The following is a 21,865-nucleotide window of genomic DNA, read 5'->3' as shown; positions in this document are numbered from 1 at the left end:
CAGGTGCAGAGATCTGAAACAGAAGCTGGAGGGTACAGAATAAGGACTGGATACTTTATCCTCTTTAGGGCAAGGTGGTGAGTTGCAGAGTTTTTGTTTTTAATTAAGACTTGATTTGGTTATTATTTATTAGGGTAGTAGAAGGGTGGGGGAGACAGTGAGATAATTGTCTGATCGATGATCTCACCCCCAAATGCCTGGAGTAGTCCAAACAAGACCAGCTTTACGCTGGCACCCAACCCAGGTCTCCCAGTCTGGGGGCTTGGGTCACACTAGTTGAGCCAACACCTGTTTAAGCCATCTCCCAGGATGTGCAGTCATAGGAAACTAGAATTTGAAGCAGAGCTGGAACTTAGTCCAGGTCCATCAGTGCGGGATGCAGGCAGCCCCCGTGGCAGCCTGCTGCTGAGCCAAACGCCCATCCTCTTAGTCTGATGGGAGGGCAGAGTTTTGGAGAGTAGCAATCATCTTTTTTTTTCCTCCCAGGTTGTATGAAATATGATTTCTATTTTCAGTGCATTTTATACTTGTACCTGAGAAGTGATTCAGCCTGAATCTAATGTTACCATTCTGATGTCAATGGGAACTGATTTTGAGGTTGGAACCTCCTGGCTTTTGTGTTTCTCTGGTCCGTTTAGAGAACTTGGTGTTGATAATTCCTCAGAAGTTATCATAGCGGAAGTGATCAATACTGGTTAGTCTTGTACTTTACAATAGACTGTGGATACATAGTAGATTTTAACCAGCTGTCTTAATCACGTCAGTGGCTCGTGTAAACATTGAATCTTCACCAAGCAGGCCAATTAATGTATCAATAGTTCGGTCTTCGGCTGTCTCACTTCCCCCTCTGGAGAAAATGAAAGTGCCTAGGGGATAAACATAATTCTTCGCCTCTTAAGTTTCCTTTATTCTTCATCGTTAGATTGCTAATGCCTTATGATTATACAGTTTCAAAAGCAATGGAACTCAATTTTTTTTTTTTTTCAGTGTAGCTGCTCAGACGAAAACAAGTTGTTCTATACAGGAAAAAAAAAAGTGGAGCTCCTCTCCACGTACCACAAATACTTCTGAGCACATTACAAAACCGCGCGGATTTGACACATTGCTTTTCCAGCACACACATCCCTGTTCAGGCTCCTGTGGTGTCAGTTCACTGCCATACAGATGTCTCCGATTGCCATGTGGGGACATACGCCTACGAGAAAGAGGCTGATCTCAAGTTTGTCTTTCACCGCATGAAGTCTAACAGGCTAAATGCTCTTCACTGCACTTAAGTATTTACTTGGTAAAGCTCTTTTCTTCAGGTACCGGAAGAACATGATAATTAGGCACTAGGCTCTCTCTAATCCGCCACTCTGAGTTGAGGATTCCACGCAGGGTCTTTTTAATTTTCAAGTCAGAATTACAGGGCAGAGGAGAGACCTTGCATCCACTTGCTTTAGTCCCTACATGGCTGCAATGGGGAGGCTGAGCTGTTCCTAATCCAGGAGCCAGGAGCTTCTTACAGGTCTCCCCTGTGGTTCAGCTGCTCAAGCATTGGAGTCCTCCTCTTCTGTATTCCAACTGCACAGTAGCAGGGAGCTGGACTGGAAGTGGAGCAGGCAGGACTCTTGTGCGGTTCTGGCATTGCGGGTGGAGGCTTTGCTTGCTCAACCATGATGCCGGCCCCCGTTTTTGTTTTAATTATTTTCATTTATGAAGTTTTGTTTATGCTTTGCGTTTGTTCACCCTCCCACCCTCACTGATTACTAACCCATTTTGAGGTGGTTCCTTGTAAATTCTGTGCTACAAAGTAAGCAAGGCATCAGTGCTTTGACAGAGATAATCCTGTGCTGTTTTATGTAGTAAATGGACAGGTTATATGGATTTCAGAATCTTCAAGTCTTTAAGGACCTCTCATTTCTTTTGAATTTCCGTGAATTGCCTTGAACACGTTCAGATGCTCATATTGTAATGAAATAATTTGGTAAAATATTTTTCTCAGCAATGAAATTACTATTCTATTGATATTTGCTATTTCTAAGAAGTAACTAAAAAATATGGGCTTGGAGAATGCCCAGTTGCCCCCCCAACCCATTTTTGCATATTTTTGTGGATTATTAAATAGAATTTAGTAATGAATTTAAATAGAATTTAGCCTAATGACCATTTTCATCCAAAAAAATGGCAGAGTAGAAATAGTTATTGATAGCAGAAATATATTAAACAAAGTGCTAATCTTGACATTTTATTTCTCGTTGCCTAGTAACAAAGCAGCGACGAAGTGAGAGAGTCCCATTATCTCAGGTACAATGGACCTCATTGCATTGTAGGGTGGAAATGCCAGTTACAGCAAGTCATCTGTATGCCATTATCCTCACAGAATTTTGGTGCTGTTTCCTATTGTGCAGAGATCCTAAACGTCATTTTAATAATATATTCCCTTTTTTCGATGGATTCGTGAATTTTACTATTTTGAGCTTTTTAAACTTGTATCTAGTTATAATTTTCGAGGCTTCACAAATCTGTGTTTTATCAACCCGCATATATCGAGCCTTTTACATGTCCTTATCAATATGCACAATACGAGGGGTACTGCATTAGTTCTTACTGGGTGTCTTTTATTTTTGGCCACCTTGAGAGGGGAGAAAGACATTGCTGGGCAGATTCTTCGCTTCAAGAAAAACAGGACATATTTCCTTTCCTTCTGTGATCCAGCACATTGCTAATTTTAGCACTTGCTTCAGGAAATCGGGAGAAGGAAGCCAGTTGAACTGGTGTACTGTGTTCGAAGTGAGAGGCTGCGCCATGTTGTACGTAACCATATTTTTCTCTGCATATCATAATCATTATTATTTATGGCAAAGCCTGTTTCCTGTTTTGCTACTACCTGAGAGCTGTGGATCTTTTTTTGCTTTTTAAAGGGTTGTTTTTATATGAAAAAGGAAGAAATACTCAACAGAGGTAGTTTATAGCTTGCACACCTAAAATATTATCTGACCCTCGATTTGTGATACAGTCTCCACTCCTGTAGTCTAAATATATTAAATGTCACAGTGTTGTTTCTCAGCAGCACTGAACTAACAGGACGGTAACTGATTTAAGGAGAGTCAGTGGGGACAAAACACCTGAGTATGTTTCGAAGCTGTAAGGTGCTGTCCTCTCACCTTGGTCACTCCCGCTGCGTTGCTAAGAAATCCCTGCTGCCTGCCGTCCTCGCTCTCTCTGGTCCATCCATGGTGACTGTAAGGTGGCTGGCAGCTGGCAGGGCATACACGCTGTGTCCTTTCCCTGTCTTCCCAAGTTCTTGAACTCCAAGGTAATGATGGCTTCGTAACACACCTGATTTCTAAAATCCTGAAGGAGTGTTAAAAAACTCGTTGAGCTGTGTTTTTAAAAATATTGCTGGCTCTAATCCTCAGTAATTCAGCAGATATTTGCAGCCTATCATAATCAACAAAAATCTGATGATACTGTACATTGGGCCAAAGCTCTGAGGATGATGAAGGTTGAGTATTAAGGGCCCTTTGAGGAAAGAACAGCTCTTGCACATCTGTTGTTTTAGGTGCTTTTGATGCACACAGGCCGTGATGGCCTTTCTCGTGGAGCATAAAGTCAACGATCTGGTTTTTGTTTGCTTTTTTTTTTTTCAATCTCTTTTTTTTTAAAGGCAGAAATATAGAGAGGAAGAGAGACAGAGAGGAAGATCTTGTATTTGATAGTTCACTCCCCAAGCGACCACAGTGGCCGGAGCTGAGCGAATCTGAAGCCAGCAGCCTGGAACCTGCTCCGGGTCTCCCACACAGGTGCAGGTCCCAAGGCTTTGGGCCGTCCTCGACTGCTTTCCCAGGCCACATGCAGGGAGCTGGATGGGAAGTGGGGCTGCTGGGATTAGAACCAGAGCCTGTATGGGATCCTGGTACATTCAAGGAGGACTTTAGCTGCTAGACTACTGGGCGCTGGGTCCATTCCATCTCCCATCTCTTTTTATATACTGAATCAGAGTATTCATGTGAATATTTTTGTTTGGCATAAAATGAAAGCTTGTTCCCTCATAAAATTTGCTCTTGCTGAATATCTATTTAGACTTGTGAGTAAAAATGACATCTGTGACTCTGGGGGAGCAAAGGAAAGAAAAGAACAAAGAACATCTTAGATACTCATTGATGATTTATGTTCAACCATGGGACACTCCTGCCAGCCCACATCAGTGGAATTAATGATCCAAAAATAAAACTTTCTGTATTTCCTCAGCTGGAGAACAACTACTTTCTTGTACAGAGAAAGTTTGTTTTTAGTGTTTTCTCATGAGAGCTTTATGCTGAATTTTCATAGAATCACGAAAAAGACTTTTTCAAAAAATGTATTTTTATCAGAAAGTCAGATTCACAGAGTGAAGGAGAGACAGAGCTCTTGTCCGCTGAGTCACTCCCCAAGTGGCCGCAATGGCTGGAGCTGAGCTGATCTCAAGCCAGGAGCTTCTCCTGGATCTCCCACATGGGTGCAGGTCCCAAGGCTTTGGGCCATCTTTGGCTGCTTTCCCAGGCCACAAGCAGGGAGCTGGAAGGGAAGTGGAGTGACTGGGGTACAAACTGGTGTCCATATAGGATCCTGGTGCATGCAAGGCGAGGACTTTGGCTACTAGACTATCACACCAGGCTCTGTGTTTTGGTTTTGAATGAATTAATTTGAAGTAGTTGGTTAATCTGGGAAAAATAACGAAAGACTAGAAATCCAGAATAAATGAAGTTTTGAATATGATGCTCTTCTGTTCTTGGTTCAATCTAAGAAGAAGCGAGCGCTACTCAAGGTCAACATAGGGCAACCTCTCTCCAATTCAGTGTCTGAACTTAAGTGATAATGTACAGTGTTTGTGTCATGAATGAAACTTACCTAGAATAGAATTCTAAATCCAAATCATGTGAGAGAAGAGAGAGATGGGAATGTGGAGAAATCCACTCTTGTCCCTACTTTCTGTGGAACGAGTGGCTGGATCATTCCTGTAGAATCTATTTTAGTGTCCTTAGTAATTAGGGGGGAAAACATACAAGTTTTGCCTTGCATTGTGAAAAAGTTTTGTAGAATTTCATTTTCAATTTTGGATGAGCTTTTCTAGCACAGACAAATCTCAGAGAAGAAAAATTCATCATTATCAAACTTAGATGAATATAGGTTGACTATAAAAAGCCACAGGATTAAGGCAGTTATGGGCTTGGGAGTTTGGGTATAATCTAAGTTCCTCTCAGTTGAGGAGTTTAAAGGCTCATTCATTTTGAGAATTGGTTCTCTGAAGTGGGAATTAGACCTTTATAAGTGTGAGAGGTATTAAATAGAATTTTAAAGGCAGTTTTATAACCCAGTTGCCACCATAAAAAGAAGTATTTTAGCTGCTGTTTTATTTATAGGATTCTTTTCAGTGCTTTTGGGCATTCAAACATGTTTGTATCCAGAAAGTTTTCATTTATTTTTCTTCTTTGTTGGTTCATATTTTTTAATGTATAAAGTAGCCTTTTATGTTTATGTTGATGAGGACTAAGTTTTCTCAGCAGACTGTTTTACTTGCCATATTTCTGGAGCAGCTAGGCCTGGGCCAGGCTAAAGCCAGGAATCAAGAATTGCATCCATGCCTTGCACACAGGTGGCAGGAACCACTGTACCTCTTATCCACTGCCTCCCAGGCACAGTAGCAAAAACATGAACCAGACGTTCAGTACCAAAACTAGGCATTCAGCTATGGGATGCAGGTATCCCTAATGAAGGGCTGAGCTACTGCGTGAGAATGCCCGCCCTAGAAAGCAGCCTGTTTGAATTATATCCAGAGCAATGTCTTCTTCTTAATGGAATCTGCTGTCAGCCAAAATGAGTACAGATGTGTAGATTAATGTGTAAATCCATGGAACAGAATAGAGAGCCTAGAAATTAATCCAGGCACCTATAGCTAACTGTTGCTGGCAAAAATGAGTGCATGTGGAAACATAAAACACTAGAAATGGACTTGCCATATGATTCATTAATCCCACTGCTGGATATATATCCAAAAGATACGAACACATCATTAAAAAGATACCCGTACCAAAATCTTTACAGCAACACTGTTCACAGTAGGCAAAATAGGGACTCAACCCAAATGCTCATCATGACATGGGAGGATAATGTGCATATGTGTGTGCATATGATGGATGATTTTTCAGCTGTAAAAGAATAAAATTCTATCGTTAGGATAGAATTGTGATATGTGCACCTGTGGGAGACATCATGTTGGGCAGAATTAGCTGTCACAGAAAGATAAATACCACATGTGCTTCCTCATATATGGGGGCTAATTTAAACAATAGCACTGGTTTTGTGATGTCACAAGCTGAGCCTCCCATATGAGTGCTAGTTTGAGTCCTGGCTGCTTCGCTTCTGATCAGCTCCTAGCTAATGCGCCTGGGAAAACACGCAAGATGACTCAGTTGCTCTGGCCATTGTAGTCATTTGGGGAGTGAACCAGCATGTAGAATATCTCTGTTTTGCCTTCTCTCTCCGTAACTGTGCCTTTCAAGGTGAAAATAGGCAAATCTTAATATGGAAATATGCCCCATTTTATACAGGGGACTTGAACATCCATGGATTTGATCCCTCCTGGAGGATTGTCCTGGAATTAATCCTTCAGAGCTGCTGGGGGATAATGTGTTACTATTCCTTACACGGAAATGTCATTGGTGTTGTATTTCCGAGTGTTCTTGACCCTCCTACGTAGGCGGGGAGTTGTACAGGGAGGGAAAAGAGAAGTTGCAGAGCTGTGATGGCCAAGTGTGTTGGTAGAGCCAGGGCTTCTGGCTGTGTAACCCAGGTCAAGATCGCAGTTGGCCAAACTAGTGGACCGGGCAGGGAAGAGCATCAGGTGTGGAAGTGAAGATGGGTCAGGTGCTTGGAGAGGAAGTGACTGTGGTCAGCAACACAGCTCTCCTCATAGGGCCTGTTCCCAAAATAAGGTGCGAGTCAAGTGCTTGTTGAGTCACTGCTGTGAGGCGGCTTTCTATAATTCACAGTCATGATTTCTCACGAAGTAGTCCTGCTGCAAATGAGGACATGGATTCTGTTAGAAAAGAAAGGGCCAGAAAGAAGCAGTGGACATCTCTCCCTTGGCGCAGGGGCTCTGGGAGTACCACCCGTGATGGTCTTCTAGGTTATGGACTAAAATCCAGTGTGATGGGGAGGGGGGGAGGAAGGAAGGTGCTCTTAGAGTCACCTTACTGTAAAAATGGGCAGAGATTCCATCTCCTAATTGTGCTTTCTCTGTTTGTTTGACCTACTTATTAATTCATTCCATGTTTGTGTTAAGAATTTAGCTTGTGATTTTAAAGTCACTCTGATTAAAAGTAATAGTGGCTTCCCTCACTCCTTCCAGAGACCCTGTCAAAAATCTTATTTTTTTTCCACCTCAAATTAGATCTAGTCTACAAATACTGAAGTGATAATTAGGGCTTATGCAAGACTGTTTCTTTTTTAAAAAATAGCTACTTTTATGTTCTTTTTTTTTTTTTTGGAGGGGGGTGTGCAATTACTTTCTCTACCCTTTTGGTTCAAGAATACAGCTAATGGAAGATGTTGTTAAGGATTTATTTAGTTCGTTAAAAGGCAGAGTGACTGAACAAGAGACAGAGATCTGGGATCTGCTGGTTCACTCCCCATATGTCTTCAACAGCCAAGGCTGCATCAGGCGAAGCCAGGAGCCTGGAATTCCATTTGGGTCACTTGCATGGGTGGCAAAGGCCCAACTCCTTGAGCCATATTCTACCACTGCTTTCCCAGCTATCTCAGCAGGAAGCTGAATCAGAAGTGGAGTAACTGGAACTCCCACCAGCTCTCTGAAATGGAATGCTGGCATCCCAAGTGGCAGCCTGCCCTACTGTGCCACCACCTCAGCTCCCAAAGAAGGTCTTTGACAGTCATGAGTTACCTGTATGATTGAGTAAAAGCAATTAAAAAAATGCGTGAGAGATGCTACTAACATTGTTCATTGGCTGCTTTTGCGTTGCTGGCTGTATTCCTCAGAAGCACATTTCTGCATGTGTTGATGCCGTAGTCCAAGCACGTGCAGGTGGCAGCCTCCTAAAGTCAGGATACGTTCAGATGTCCCAGTGGCCTTTGACTAGGCCCTAGGAGAACCAAATGTTATAGGAGCGAGAAGAGATAATTGCTGAGGCATTAACAGTTTCTGGAGAGTAATCAAAGGAAACTGCCCTTGCAACTTTAGCCAGGGTGAGCACTTGTGTTTCGTTGTTGTTGTTATTATTGTTGTTGTTTTTTTTTAAGTAGAAAGGAAATTGTGTATGGTTTTCCTGCTAGGTTTTGCCATTTCTGAGATCTTTTCCAAAGTTAGGTTCCTTGTTCTGTATAATATAAATATCTGACTGCTGACACTCCTGTTTGTATATACCCTAAACCTTTTCCCAAGTGACATCTCCCTATGTTGCCTCTGTTGGTTCCACCCTTCCTTCATCCTGTACCACTGTCCTTGTGCTTCTTGCTGTTAGCACTGCCCTCCTTGTCTTTCTAGAGTGTATTTTCTGACAGATTTCCCTCTATTGAAGCATTTTTAAATATTTTGCCTATGTATTGAGTCATTTGAAAGGTAGAGTACAGGCCAAGACCTTCCACCCTCTGGTTACAACAGCCAGGGCTGGGCCAGGCTGAGGCAAGGACACTGCAACTCCATCTAAGTTTCCAACCTAGCAGAGTCCTAAGGACTTTGTTCACTCTCTGCTGCTTCACAGTGAGCTGGATTGGCAGCAGAGCAACCAGGGTATGAACCAGTGCCCTGGATGCCAGTGCTGCGGGTGGTGCCACAGCACTGCCCCCACACCCCATAGTAGCATTTTTTCCCCCGTTGTATTATATAGTGACTAGCCGATTCTCTGTATCCTCTGTGAAGCTCTGATCGCCTCACGAGGCTTTGTCATAGTCATCTCTGTATTTTCAGAGTGTGGCACGGTCGCTGTCCCGCAGTGATGGACTTGGTGCATGGAGCCGAAAATAACACACGTGGACTCTGACTGATGGTCAAAAGCCGAAGTTCATTAGTGGCATCAGACTTTATACACTGAGGGTCATACGGGATAAGGGAGGAGGTATTAACCTTTTCAACAAAACCCATCAACTGTTTCTATGTTTGGAATTCCTTTTGTTTTGTATATTCCACCAAGTGTTCTCATTCACATGCTGTCCACTCAACTGTTCTCATACAAATCATATCCAATCAGTTATACAAAAGTTATCCATTCAGTTGTTATCACACAAATATTACCCAATCAAATGTAATCCTGTGCTCGTTGACCTTCTAGGGTCACAATGTCCTCCTACATGGCACGATGCCTAGCACATGGTGGATAGTCCTTGATGAGTCATTGAACCAGCAGTTTTAAAAGACAGGATAAGCACCCTTACGAGTGTTCTATCCAGTGCACTTGATTCACATTATTTTCCTGCTTTGGTCTAAGAAAGTAATAATACCTTACAGTGAGTGGTTCCCTGTGGCAGCTTTATGCTCACATTCGAGGCCATGTCAGGTTCTGCGTGGAGAGACTCAACAATCTGCCACCACCTGTCCTGTAAGTGGTCAGTTTCCTCTGGCTTCTGTGTGATCTTTTCATCTCAAGGTGTGCCTTTTGAAGCTGGCTGGAAGTGATGGTAGGTTTCCTTCAGTAAGCTTTTATTACTCAGCACAGGGAGCATGAGCCATATGGTAGCTAACTAGACACACAAAGGAGTATAAATTGGTAGCAAATAAACTCGCCTTGTAAATGCAGTAGCCTGGTAAGTCAGGAAAGAATTGGCACAGTTAATGCTTAGGTATAGAGAAGTTCATATTAAATGCATAGAGCTAAAATAGTCGCATTTAACAGAGTATGTCAATAGGAGGAAATTGATCTAGAATGCTCAGTAACTTGGGATAATTGGATACATATTGTCGAATGATGTAATTATGTATGGATTTGTTGTATTGAACATCCAGAAACTGATGTAGACTTATAACATGCCAGGGCTGGCAGCAGTATCAGGCTGTGTGTACAGTTCACAGTTCAGAGATGAAACAAGGACCTTTTAAAAATGATACTACAGCAGAAACCAGAATTTTCAGTTTGGATTCCAAATCCAGTCTTGTTTTACAGCGTTCTGTTGTTCTTTTGTTTGTTAATTGTAGGTGAAACATGTAGCACGAAGATCAGTGGATAAAAATCTCTCCCTTAAATAAGTATTGGCATACACTAGTCATTATTCCGTTAGCCATAACCATTTTTCCTTAATGGGGAAAAGCTGTCTAAAGGGTTAGCATGTGTCTGCTTGTCATTATTAAGTTTTCAAATAGTGTTAAGGTTCCAGTCTGAGCTCTGTAGGAGAAGAAGATGGTTAGTTACGACTGGCCTTGCTTTCCTGTTGCTAACCAGAGGGTAGAGTCCAGCTTGTTGTAACAAAGCTGCAATCATGTGAAGCTAACCACAACACCAATTGTGTCCCTGTATTGTGTCTGCTAAGGGAAGGACCATTGAGTCTTCATGCTAAAATCACAACCAAGGATGAGATGAATATACTTTACTTTCTCGAGAATTTAAAAATCATAATGTGGGGCTAGCCTTGTGGTATCGTGTGTTAAGCTTCCACCTGTGACACTGGTATCCCTTATGGGTGTTGATTCAAGAGATGGCTCCTCCACTTCTGATACAGTTCCCTACTGATGACCTGGGAAAGCAATGAAGGAGGGCCCATGTGTGGGGACTCCTGCATCCATGTGAGAGACTCAGAAGAAGAAACTCCAGCCTCTGGCTTTGGCCTGGCACAGCCATTTGGAGAATGAATAAGCAAATGGAAATCTATCTCTCTTTCTTTGTCTCCTTCTCTTTCTATAACTCTGCCTTTCAAATAAATAAAAAGCTAGACATATTTTTAAGAGTCAGTTTTGGAAATTTGCTCCAAGAGGGAATTCTGTTTTGGAGTTTATGTTTACATTTCTGATTGCTTCACACAAAATCAAGAAAAAGGTGACATTTTAATTTATTTGAAAGGTCAAGGGAGAGAATGAGAGAGAAAAAGCTAGCTAGTCAACTCCCATTTGGTTCACTCCCCAACTGTTCACAACCGCTTAGGGATGGGCCTGGAAGAAGCCAGCAGCCAGGAACTCCGCCCAGGTCTCTCATGTAGGGGAGTAGGTGGCAGGGACAGGGTCTCTAGAGTCCTTACCTATTGCTGCCCAGGGTGTGTGTTAACAGGAAGCTGGATTGGGGGTGGCGCTGCGACTCAACCCTGGACATGCCAGTTTTGGGGTGCAGGAGGCCCAAAGGATGTCCTACTGCCACTGACTGCCTCCCCCTTAGGGTTTTTTGTTTTGTTTTTTTTCTTTTAATGAAACAAGTAGGATTGTATTTTACTTCTTCAAAGTGAAAACAGATGGAGAACATTTAAAGTATAAGATGAATAAAGAAGATTCTTACTTTACTTCACGTGCTAAATGATTTTAAATTTAGGGAGTATTGAGTCATGCACATGCTGAATTCAAGTCACAATTTCTGTTAGATTTAGCAGCCATTAATGTGTTCTGGAAGTGCTAGTTTAGCCCCATTCTGTTTTGCAGTTTATGTGTTAAATATTGTGTTCTTGCATTATAAAAAGCTGCAAGGATGATTAAAGCCCCAAATTGAAGGGAACTGTCTTAAAGAATAACCTTTTAAAGTTTTATTTGGTAACACTAGTAGGCAGTGTTTCTGTGGCTGTAAAGCTCCGTGCAAACTTTCTTCTGCTATTTCTTCTCAACTCTTTTCACCGGGAAATGTTCCTATTTTGGTTCTATAATTATGTCATGTCTTCCTGTTTTCCTTGGGGTATGTGATAATAGTGTAATTTTTTTCTTCCATTATAGATAAGACTGGTGCTTTGGATGAATGTGTTAGAAGTATTTTAATTCCTTTCGGTAGATGTATTCATTTTCATTATTTCCCTGTATTTGCTGCAGTCTTAATACAATCTCTTTTAGAAAATGATGACATATAAAATTTTAGTGTTTAGAATATTGCATGAATGTTATTCAATCACTCATTTAGTGAAGATTGACATTTTTGGGCAGGCTCAAAGTTCTAGCAAAACATCAGCCTGGAGTAAGCTGTTTGGTCAAGAGTATTAGGATGAGGAGGGGGTGATAATAATACTGAAAACTGCTTTTATATTTGTTGAGTGAGACAGTATTACCACATTACAGAAATGATTGGGATAGTCTATGAGTTATGTAGTATTCTCATATTTGGGGGATCAATACGTCCTATTGTTTTTTTTTGTCGTAGTTTTATTAAATGTACACAAAACTCATCATCTAATTGATTGTTGCATTTTTTTATTCTTATTGGATGTGTTTAAACAAGATGTTAGAATGAGGAGGGGCTGTTTGGGTTTTGTATTAAGCTGTAAGTTGGAGGTGATAAACAGCAATTTGGAGCAGCAAATGGAGGAGGGAAAACTAGGCATTTTGGACTAACTCTGTTACACTGGAGCCTTTGGACTGGTGGTTAGCGAAACCTTTTAGTTTTCTCTTCAAAAAACACTTATCAGGCTAGGTATTATATCACAGTGTTAACCTTGGCCATAGTTGAGTTTCAGTCCATTCATGTTGGCCTGTTTTATTTTCCTAACATATTGACATCAGTTTTCTATCTGTTGTATTGCCAATCTTTCTGACTTTGTCTCTTCTCCAGTTTGATAAACATGTGTGTTGAGTTTTCACCTGTGTTGTTTAGAGATGATGTAAAGTGGGTTACAAAGCATAGACAGTAAAGGAGACAGCATATAAGGCTAAATGAAGGAGGGATAGCCTCTCTAGGACCAAATGATGGGGCTAGGATTGGACTAAAAACATATGCGTGAGCTCTGAGGGAGCAAATCAAAAATTAAAGTAATTAAAATATTTGTTTATATAGTTAATAGTACAGCATGGAAAGGATTAATGATCATGTGAGATACATTTCTTCTTGCTACTAAAGCTTGATTTCAGGTAAGAGAGATCTCATTTGATTGCAAGAAAGACTGACTCTTCACAACTGTGCTGTTATGAAGATAAAGATACTGGTTTTCTCCTGGGACACAGTTATTCTTGGATCATTGAAAAGAGAGATTGGCCTCCTTAAATCTGATTTTTCTCTTATTAATGTTTGAGAAGTGCTTAGAAGTGTGATATTTCCTCCTCTAACCGACACATAAATACATCTGTTCTGAAGTGCCAGTTGCTCACAGATCCTTGCACCTGGAAGGCAACGCTGGCTTTCATAGCTTCACTTATTGCTTGGATAACGACATTGAACAGATTAGGACCAAAAGCATTGAACTGCAGAGCAAGATTTCTCTTTTAACCTGGGTCTAAACTGGTGCTGGAGGGTATTGAGGAGAATGGGGCTGTGGACTAATCTGGGATTTTATGAAAAATGAGAAGAGATATTTGTGTGTGTGTGAGAGAGAGAGAGAGAAGAGAGAGAATAGGGAGAGAAAGAGAGAGAAAGAGAGTCATCTAGCTCTCATCAGGCTTTACTTCATGGAAAGGTAAAAACCACAACACTAGATACTTCCTTCTTTTGTGTAAAAATGTTTCTTGTCATTACATTTGAAAGGCAGAAGAGATGGAGAGAGATTCTTAGACAAAGCCATTGCATGTGCTCATTCTTTCCCTAAATGCCCACCTCAGTCTGGTTGAGCTAGGCTGAAGGAAGAAACTGTGAATGGAAATCAGGCCTTGGGAACTCAATCCAGATCTCATGTGGGTGACAGGGACCCAAGTACTTGCTGTCCCCTAGGGTGGACATTAGCAGGAAGCTGGAATTGGGAGTGGACCTTGGACATTCAGAACCCAAGCCCTGCAATATGTGTATTTCTGGTGTGCTTTAATTTGGTCACTAAATGTATACACCTTTCTTGTGAAGATTTTTCCAGCCACCAAGTATTAGTTGTTTTTTTTTTGCTTGTCTGTATATTCCAGAGCAAACATTTTTGTCTTTTTTCTTCATTGCTGAGTCTAGTAGCTGTTTACTTTGTGCTGTGGATTGACAGAGTTTGAACCCAAGTCCTATTTTCCCAGTATGTCGATAGCCCCTTTGGAGAGGGATTTGGTCGAATCTTGTGAAATCACACACTGTGTTTCCCCCAGGCCTACCCATGCTTTCTCATAAATGAATGAAATTCATTCTGCATGACTTGCTTTTGGACAAAGATCTGAACCTTCATCTAGTCATATTATTTGCTCGTTTGTGATTTACAACACATCCATTTAAGTCTTTCTAGAATCCTGTTGTTACTGAACCCCCATTTTGAAGAGGAATGTTTTTGCCTCTGTTAACTTCTCTGCCATTGTTATTGTATGGTAATTGTATGATTCAGTGTTTAGGTTCTTTGAGAATCCTGGCCTGTCATTTTTGTGGGTCCACACGCTAGAAGTTAGAATCCAGGGGTCGTCTTGCAGTTCTTCCTTACCTGTGCTGATTCTGCCCTTCCCTTCTTCCTGATGGCAAAATGAAATCCAGCTGCTGTGTCTTTTCTTTTGTCTTCTGCCCAAGCAGTGCCCATTTTCTTTTTCTTTTTTTTTAAAGGTTTATCAAGGAGTCTTTATTAACCAAACTTGGTGATAACAGGGCCTACTAGAAACAGCAAATCACAAGTTCATGTGGCAGTTCAGCCAGTCGTAACCCCAAGAGGAACAAATGGTCATTACCCTGAAGGTCATCTGTTAAGCTGAAAACCTATGTCCCAGCTTCCCCAACAATATAAGTTATCCTAAGAGACATGCAGTGAATAACCCAGACACACAAAGCTGCAGACATTCACCTTTCCCTGGCTTCTCTGCCCACATTCCACTACTGCTAGGCCTCACCTCTCACGGAGGCATTGCTATCTTCATTGTCCCAACCCAGCAGTAAACAGAGGGTGAGGAATACAGGCACGCAGGGGCCATGCTCAGGGGGTACCTGTCCTCAGAGGTACTGCGGAGGCCAAAAGTCGAAGTGCCAGAATGAAGGAAGCACAGGACTAAGAGAGCCCATTTTCCTTTTAAAATTTTCTAGGAGCAAAAAGAAAATCATATCACAAAACTTTTTTTTTTTTTTTGGTGCTTTTGGAAAACGCCATGACTTGCAGGGATATGCTTTTGTAAGAACCCTTTCAAAGTGCAAGGAACACGCAGCTGTCTGTGTCTCACTTACTAGACTCTGTTTGAAATGCACAATTCCCTTCCATGATCCCCTTTTGTGTTGGCAGAGTAAGGGGGGTGGTTTTAGGATCTTCAGATCGTTTATAACCCTGTCTGACATTTTTGAGTTTCTGATTACTTTCTCTGAACATGCTGAAACCTGCTTTGCTTCAAAGACTGGAATGTGCTTCTTTGTGTGTCTAGGATTCTGTTCCTGGTCTGCTGCATCCCAGTGCTGCATTGTCACTTTCTCTCGAGATTTCCACCAGTTCTAATTTACCGAGCCATGTGTCCTGATGGATTAGAAGTCCAGAATCTCAGTTTCTCTGCCTTTTCTATTCAAATAGACCTTGCTGGAAGGCAATACAACCTTAATCAGCAGAGTGGTCCGGGTGGTTATCATCTCTCAGAATGTTACTGCCTTATTTCCAGGCCTGTTGTGTCATTTTCATCTGGATCTTTGGCCTGGTGAGTGATCTGATCGTACAGCCATCACACTGATGGTCTTTCTCGTTTTAAACTCTGCACTATACGTTACCACACCTTATTCCTCGTCTGTGGCCTCTCTAGCCTGAGTATATCTTCTTGCCGTCATGTTCCTTTACCAGTTTGTTTTCCCTGGATATTGTAGAGTGTTAGCATCCTATCTCTTCCACTGTTTTCAATAATGATTATGCAAATATACTCTTCACTCTTCTTAAGGTCACAAATTCATTGATATTCAGTCATCTTTTAAGGTTTTTTTTTTTCTTGGCATTTAAGATAGATAACCAAGGCCATATGTTTTGTTCCTGACCCTTTTAGCTTTCATACCATTTTCTCATGTGTGTATATAAATAACTTTAAGCTTTATTTGTTTTGAAATTTATTTGAAAGGCAGAGAGAGGGGGACTGGCTGATTGATCTTCGATCTGGGGGGTCACTTTTCCCCCAAATGTTGTGGTCTAGGTTTTGGGCCCAATATTCATTTCCTATGTTCTTGTCTCTTACTTAAGAAGCATTTTAAGTACAGGCACAAATAGAGCTTACAAAGTGATAAAGTTTTTTAGAAAGGCAAGGAAATCTCACACACACACATGCACATACGCACATACACACACAGGCCTTATTCAGGGATAGAGTGGGGCAGGGAGAGAAAAGGAGGGAGAGAGAGAGGTGTCTACTTCCTGTTTGCAGAGTCCAAAGGAAGAAAGAGAGCGAGCTCCCCCCTTTTGGATTCCTAGGAGCTTGATCCTGTGGCAACACCCCAGGTTCCGGGTGAGAGGGGGTAGTTCTGTAGGAGGGGCTGACTGATTGATGGGCAGACAAAGTTAATAGGGTGGCGAGGGTGTGGCTTCCGATCCTTGAGGTTGCACTGACTGGCTACACTATGTCACACATAATCACAATAACCAGGAATGGGCCAGGCCAAAGCCAGGAGTTGGGAACTCATTCTGGATCTCCCAAGTGGGTGGTAGGAACCCAAGTGATTGAGGCCTCGGTTGCTGCTTCCCAGGGTGCACGTTATACCAGGAAGCTGGAATCTGGATTGAAAGCAGAGTCTGTACTCTAACCCCGGGCACACGTGTGTGGGACTGAGGGTGTTGCACAGGTGTTCTAAGCACCATCTTACCGTCTGCGTGAAATGGCCACCCTAGCTCAGATGTGTTTGAACCTCCACGCAGGAAGCTTGGGAGATACGCAGCTTGTCTGTGTTACGCTCTCGCCTCTGGGTTCTCCAGGATGATGCTTTGTATGCTTGTATTGCTCTTCGGCCCACTCCCCCTTTGGATGAACTCCTGACCCAGGACACCTCTGCAGCTAACTTGCAGCTTTTTGTCTTAGTACTCATTGCCTACTGCTTCTGTTTCTCTAGTTGTGTATGGCTTTTTCCTATTTGTGGATTATTTAGTGTTTCTTATGATTCTGGATGTCACTGCTTTTTTGTGGTCTTTTTTATATCTTGACAAAAAAAAAGAAAAAGAAAAAAAGAAAGAGAGAGAGAAAGAAAGAAAAAGAAAGAAAGGAAGGAAGAAAGAAAGAAAAAGAGAAAGAAAGAACAAACCTTCCTTCTAAACATTTGTAAGTTAAAATGCCTGGGGTGGGCGGAAGGGGTGGATCTGGAATGTGAGTGGCCCCTGCCCTCCTCCCTTTGTGTTGCCTATGAAGTTTTGCAGGAGTGCGGCATTTTTTCACTAAGAACCCTTAAGATTGGGCCTGTTTTCTTAGGTATAACGGATTGAGGATGTCACTAAAATAAAATAAAAAGTAAGAACGTCATTGCCTTGCAGCTCCTCTGTCCCCTTACCAGAGATATAAATGATATTTGCCAAGTCAATGCAAAAACTTCATCACCCAGGGATGAATCCTCATCCTTCCCTGAGTGTTAAAATAAAACTTTGCAGAATTATCAAGCAGGGAGGGTGCAGGGCAGAGAAAGCAACCTTTTAAAGCAAAGTTCAAATCAATAGCAATTAACATTTCCTAGCCTCCGTTTTCCTGCTAATGACTGAAGACAAGTACTAATTAGAGAAGCCTCAAGTGTCTGGATTTCTAATTGTACCAGATGGTGCTTTCCGAAAACTTCCCCGTGCCTGGGAGAGATCTGAGGTGTTCCTTTAGACCTTGCCAGATCCTGATCTTGCTGGAGCACACTGAGGCCTGCCCTGTTCTGCACACTGAGTCTTCTTCCTGGTTCCTGTGTGACCCACTTTTGACGGCAGGAGGGGCATTCTGCCATCTTGCATGAGGGATCTCGGGATCTTTAATTTCCCATCTTCTCTAGTAAGCTCATTTCATTGATCATTTTCTTTTCATATTTCCTTTGACTCTTATGGAATCAGCTGATCACACTAGAGTTTCTGACCACCCCATGGTTCTTAGTGTTCCTAAGATCATATAAAACTAGCCCATACTTCAATCCCTTCCACAGCCAGCATGAAGAGTTCTGTCTCTCCGTTTTTTTTTTTTTAAACTTTTTCTTTCACAGATTGTCTAAAAGCATATGCTTTCTTCTTTTGATTAGTGCTTCAAATATTTTCTGCCTCTTCTGTTAACTCTGCCAGCCAAGCCCCAGAAAGGCTTTGGGCCTTTTTGTATATGTTTTGAAATATTCACGACTTGAGTGCTGAGATTGTTTTGACAAATGATGCCCATGTATTTTTTACAATGTTATTGCTTAGGTTAGAATGACAAAGCATGGGGTAGAGTTACCTGTCACTTGGAGTTGTTTGACTAGCTATTTGTGTTTATTGTGAAAGTGATGATGTGGTTTCTTTGCTCAGCTTAGTATGGAAAAAAAAAAAGCCAGGAATTAATTGCAGACGGAGAAGTTTTATTTGCAAAAAGTGGCCAGGTGAACCTAGACAGAAGAGGGAGAGGGAAACGCACCTCCTGGGGGAGGGCTGGCAGATTGGGGGGGGGCCTTGGAAGGAGAGAGGGAGAGACACCTAAGGTTTTCAGGAGGGTCTTGGGATTTTAAGAGTTCCTTGACCCCTCCTTGTCTGGGCTGGAACCTGCTGGGAAGAGGCTCCCCATGGGTGGTCTCTCAACCAGTTAGGGAATGGCTGGGCCACTTGAAGGTGTGGCCGGGATTTTAGTGGGTTTGGGTAAGTGTCAAGGATATAATTGCCCTAGTAATGAAGGCTTGTCTTAATTGGGTATTTTTTTTTTAATTGAAACCTTGGTAGAACCTCAAGAAATTGTTGTTGGATTTCTATCATCATTTCTGGGTTATGGAAAGAGCACCAAGTTTTCCCACTTCTCTGTCATGTTCCTTAGTCCTGGGGAAGCAGGGGCTGAATTAGAAAAGCTGCTGGAGTAATTCAAGAAAAATTCAAGAGCCTGGGCCTGGTGTGATGGCCTAATGGCTAAATCCTTACTTGCATACACCAGGGTCCTATGTGGGCGCTGGTTTGTATCTCTGCTGTTCCATCCAGCTCCCTGCTTGTGGTCTGGGAAAGTGGTAGAGGATGGGACCCTGCACTTGCATGGGAGACCCAGAGGAAGCTCCTGGCTGTTGGCTTCAGATCCACTGCAACCCCAACCACATGCAGAAGTGGCAGCAGCTTTGCTGCTCTGCGCCTGGTGTGTCTGCCTTCTCTGGGTCACTTCCTGGGACACAGAACACCAGTGCCTAGAGTCATTTGGAGGGAAGGGTGTAGTGTAGTGATAAGAAATCCTCCAGGTCTCCCTGTAACTCGTCCCCAGATGCATGTCTGCCCTAGTTCATCGTAAATGCTCACATACTTTCTGACTTTTCTTGGAGTTCTTTGGTCTAGGTTCCTCTGCTTATCAGAGAGGATAGCTTACATTCACAGTGCCCCTTTTCAGCCGATTGGAAACATTGCACCATAGTTAGACTATCTCGTAATCACTGGTATTGCTTGAAAACAGCAACTTTTTAAAGTTTTTCTTTCTCCACTTTTTTGGAAAGATAGATAGAGAGAGGGGAAGGGGGAAAATGAATCTCCTTTGGTGATTCACTGCTCAAAAGTCTGCCAACAGCCAGAGTGAGCCAGGGTGAAGCCAGGAGCTTCCTGGGTCTGCCGCATGGGTGCAGGGGCCCAAGCACTTGGGCTGTCTTTTGCTGCTTTCCCAGGCTGTAAGCAGGGAGCTGAATAAGAAGTGGAGCAGCCAGGGCTTGAATCACCTCGGCTCTTGTTACAGAGGCTTAATCTACTGTGCAAATGCAGGAATCAATCCTGGTATTTCTCTTTAGAAGGAAGCCTGAATGGGGCATTTAGCAGTAGAATGGCATGAAGAAATCTGCTTAGCCTTACAGACTTGTAGGTGGCTTTAAAAATTATTTAGGAGAAAAGGATGATGTGACTCTCTGTATGTAAGTTGGTTCATTTAAGCAGATCTTATTCATGGTTTCTATGGTATCTGTTAAACTGAGTAATCAAGATTTGAGGGTATTTATTTGTCTTGAGAAAGCTAGTTTTTGATCATAACAATGTTGACTTTGGTTTTTCTTGATCCTTGTCAATTCTGATTATTTTTACTTTTAAAAAATGAATTCTAAAATAACAGATCAACTTCGAAGCATTTGATAGTGCTGCAAAATGCCTGTGGGCCATATGAATAACTTTAATTCATGTGAAATTGAATATTTCTAGTTATTAATATTTCCTTTTTGAAATTTCCATATTAAAAAGAGAAGTGAAATCATTTCAGTGATTGCAATTCTGTCACGGTCTCAGGGAGCTAACAACAGGGACAATTAAAAAGTGTTACAAATAGCATTTGTATGTAAAAAGCTATATTTAAAAAGCTTTTCAATTGCCCAAGCAGATGTTGTTACAGATTTTTGTCTTTGATATGATAAAGCTCCCGTTAATTTTGAAAATCTGTGTTTAAGGCATGAACTTTCAAGTTTTGCATAGTTGAGCTGCAATTTGTGAAAAGTTCAAACAGCTGTCCTGATGAACCCATTCGACACATTGATTCATAGGAGCTGTTTTAGGCAAACACTGACTTCTGGAACTTTATTATTTTTTTTGTATTGTATATTCAGCTGCATGCATTGACTGCTTTTTCTATACAATCTGCCTTGCACATATGTACATATATGGATATATGTTGCCTCATATTTGTTGCCATTGTTGATGCGAACTGTTTTGGAGATGGGGATGCATGTACTTCTCTTCTGAAAACTGAAACAGTTGGCAGTGACAGAGGGGTGGCATTGTGGTGTGCCACTGTGTGGGACCCCTGCATTCTGTTTAGCATGTGCATTTCAGTCCTGCCTCTGCTTCCTGTCCTGCTTCCTGGCAATGTGCTTGGAAAGGCAGTAGACGACGGTGGATGTAATTGGATTCCTGCTACCCACATTGGAAACCCGGGTGCAGCTGCTGACTCCTGGTGTCATCCTTGCCTAGACGTGGAGTGTGGGCATGTGGGGCATGGACCTGAGAATGGAATCTCTCTCACTTTGTCTATCCTCCCTCTCTCTGTCCCCCTGTGTTTCACATTAAACAGGTAAAAATAACAACTTAGCTCTGCGTTATCTGGCTTTTATAAATAAGAGCATCTGTACCTTTAGAAACAGTGGTGAAAAGTGTTGAGTTTTCACCATCTGATTTAAAAATATTATTTTTTCTTTTTGTCTGTCTAGGTTGAAGAAATTGTAGACACTGGATCATTTGCTCCAGAAGATATCCATGTTCCTAAAATTTATGTGCATCGCCTTATAAAGGGAGAAAAATATGAGAAAAGAATTGAGGTAAGCAATTTAACATCTTGATCAGTATTTATGGATCAGATTACCAGAGGTAATTGTTCCTTGGGTCATTTCACAGCACTGTTGCTCATCAGGCTGTCTTGCTGTGGGTCTTGGTCAGAACTTCTTATGTATCCACTTAAGGGAACGTGGATGCTGTTGTTCAACTTGATACTGCCCTGTCTTCATAAGGTGTATTCCACCATGTCCTGTATTTCTTAGGCTGTGTCTGTCAGCCCTCTGTAATTGTCCTACGTTATAACATGAGGTTTTGGTTGACTGTGTTAGAAGGCTGAGAAGGATAATCAGGTATTTGATGAATTTATCCCTGCTAGATTCTTAATGTCAGATTTTCCAGAAATGTATATCATAAAGTTGCTTTACACTTGTACTAAGTTAGCATTAGATTGTGTATAGCTAGGAGATACTAGATTGTGCAAGGTCGGGTACTAGGATCACTGAAGACCAGTGAGAGCTTAAAAGAT

General features: G+C 41.9%; 1 protein-coding gene across 6 annotated transcripts in view; it reads left to right on the top strand.

The window, feature by feature from the left end:
* Nucleotides 1-21,865, top strand: part of OXCT1 (3-oxoacid CoA-transferase 1) — a 122,461-nt gene that overhangs the window by 34,796 nt on the left and 65,800 nt on the right. For all 6 annotated transcript variants that reach the window (XM_040977499.1, XM_040977498.1, XM_040977496.1 and 3 more), the window contains one exon: nucleotides 21,276-21,383. In XM_040977499.1, the coding sequence (XP_040833433.1) occupies nucleotides 21,276-21,383 (108 nt within the window). The remainder of the gene's footprint in view (nucleotides 1-21,275; nucleotides 21,384-21,865) is intronic.

This window comes from Ochotona curzoniae, unplaced genomic scaffold, assembly GCF_017591425.1.
Source record: "Ochotona curzoniae isolate NIBS_2020 unplaced genomic scaffold, NIBS_Ocur_1.0 contig_2754, whole genome shotgun sequence".
Classification (NCBI taxonomy): domain Eukaryota; kingdom Metazoa; phylum Chordata; class Mammalia; order Lagomorpha; family Ochotonidae; genus Ochotona; species Ochotona curzoniae.
This window is presented reverse-complemented; position numbering and strand designations above follow the sequence as displayed.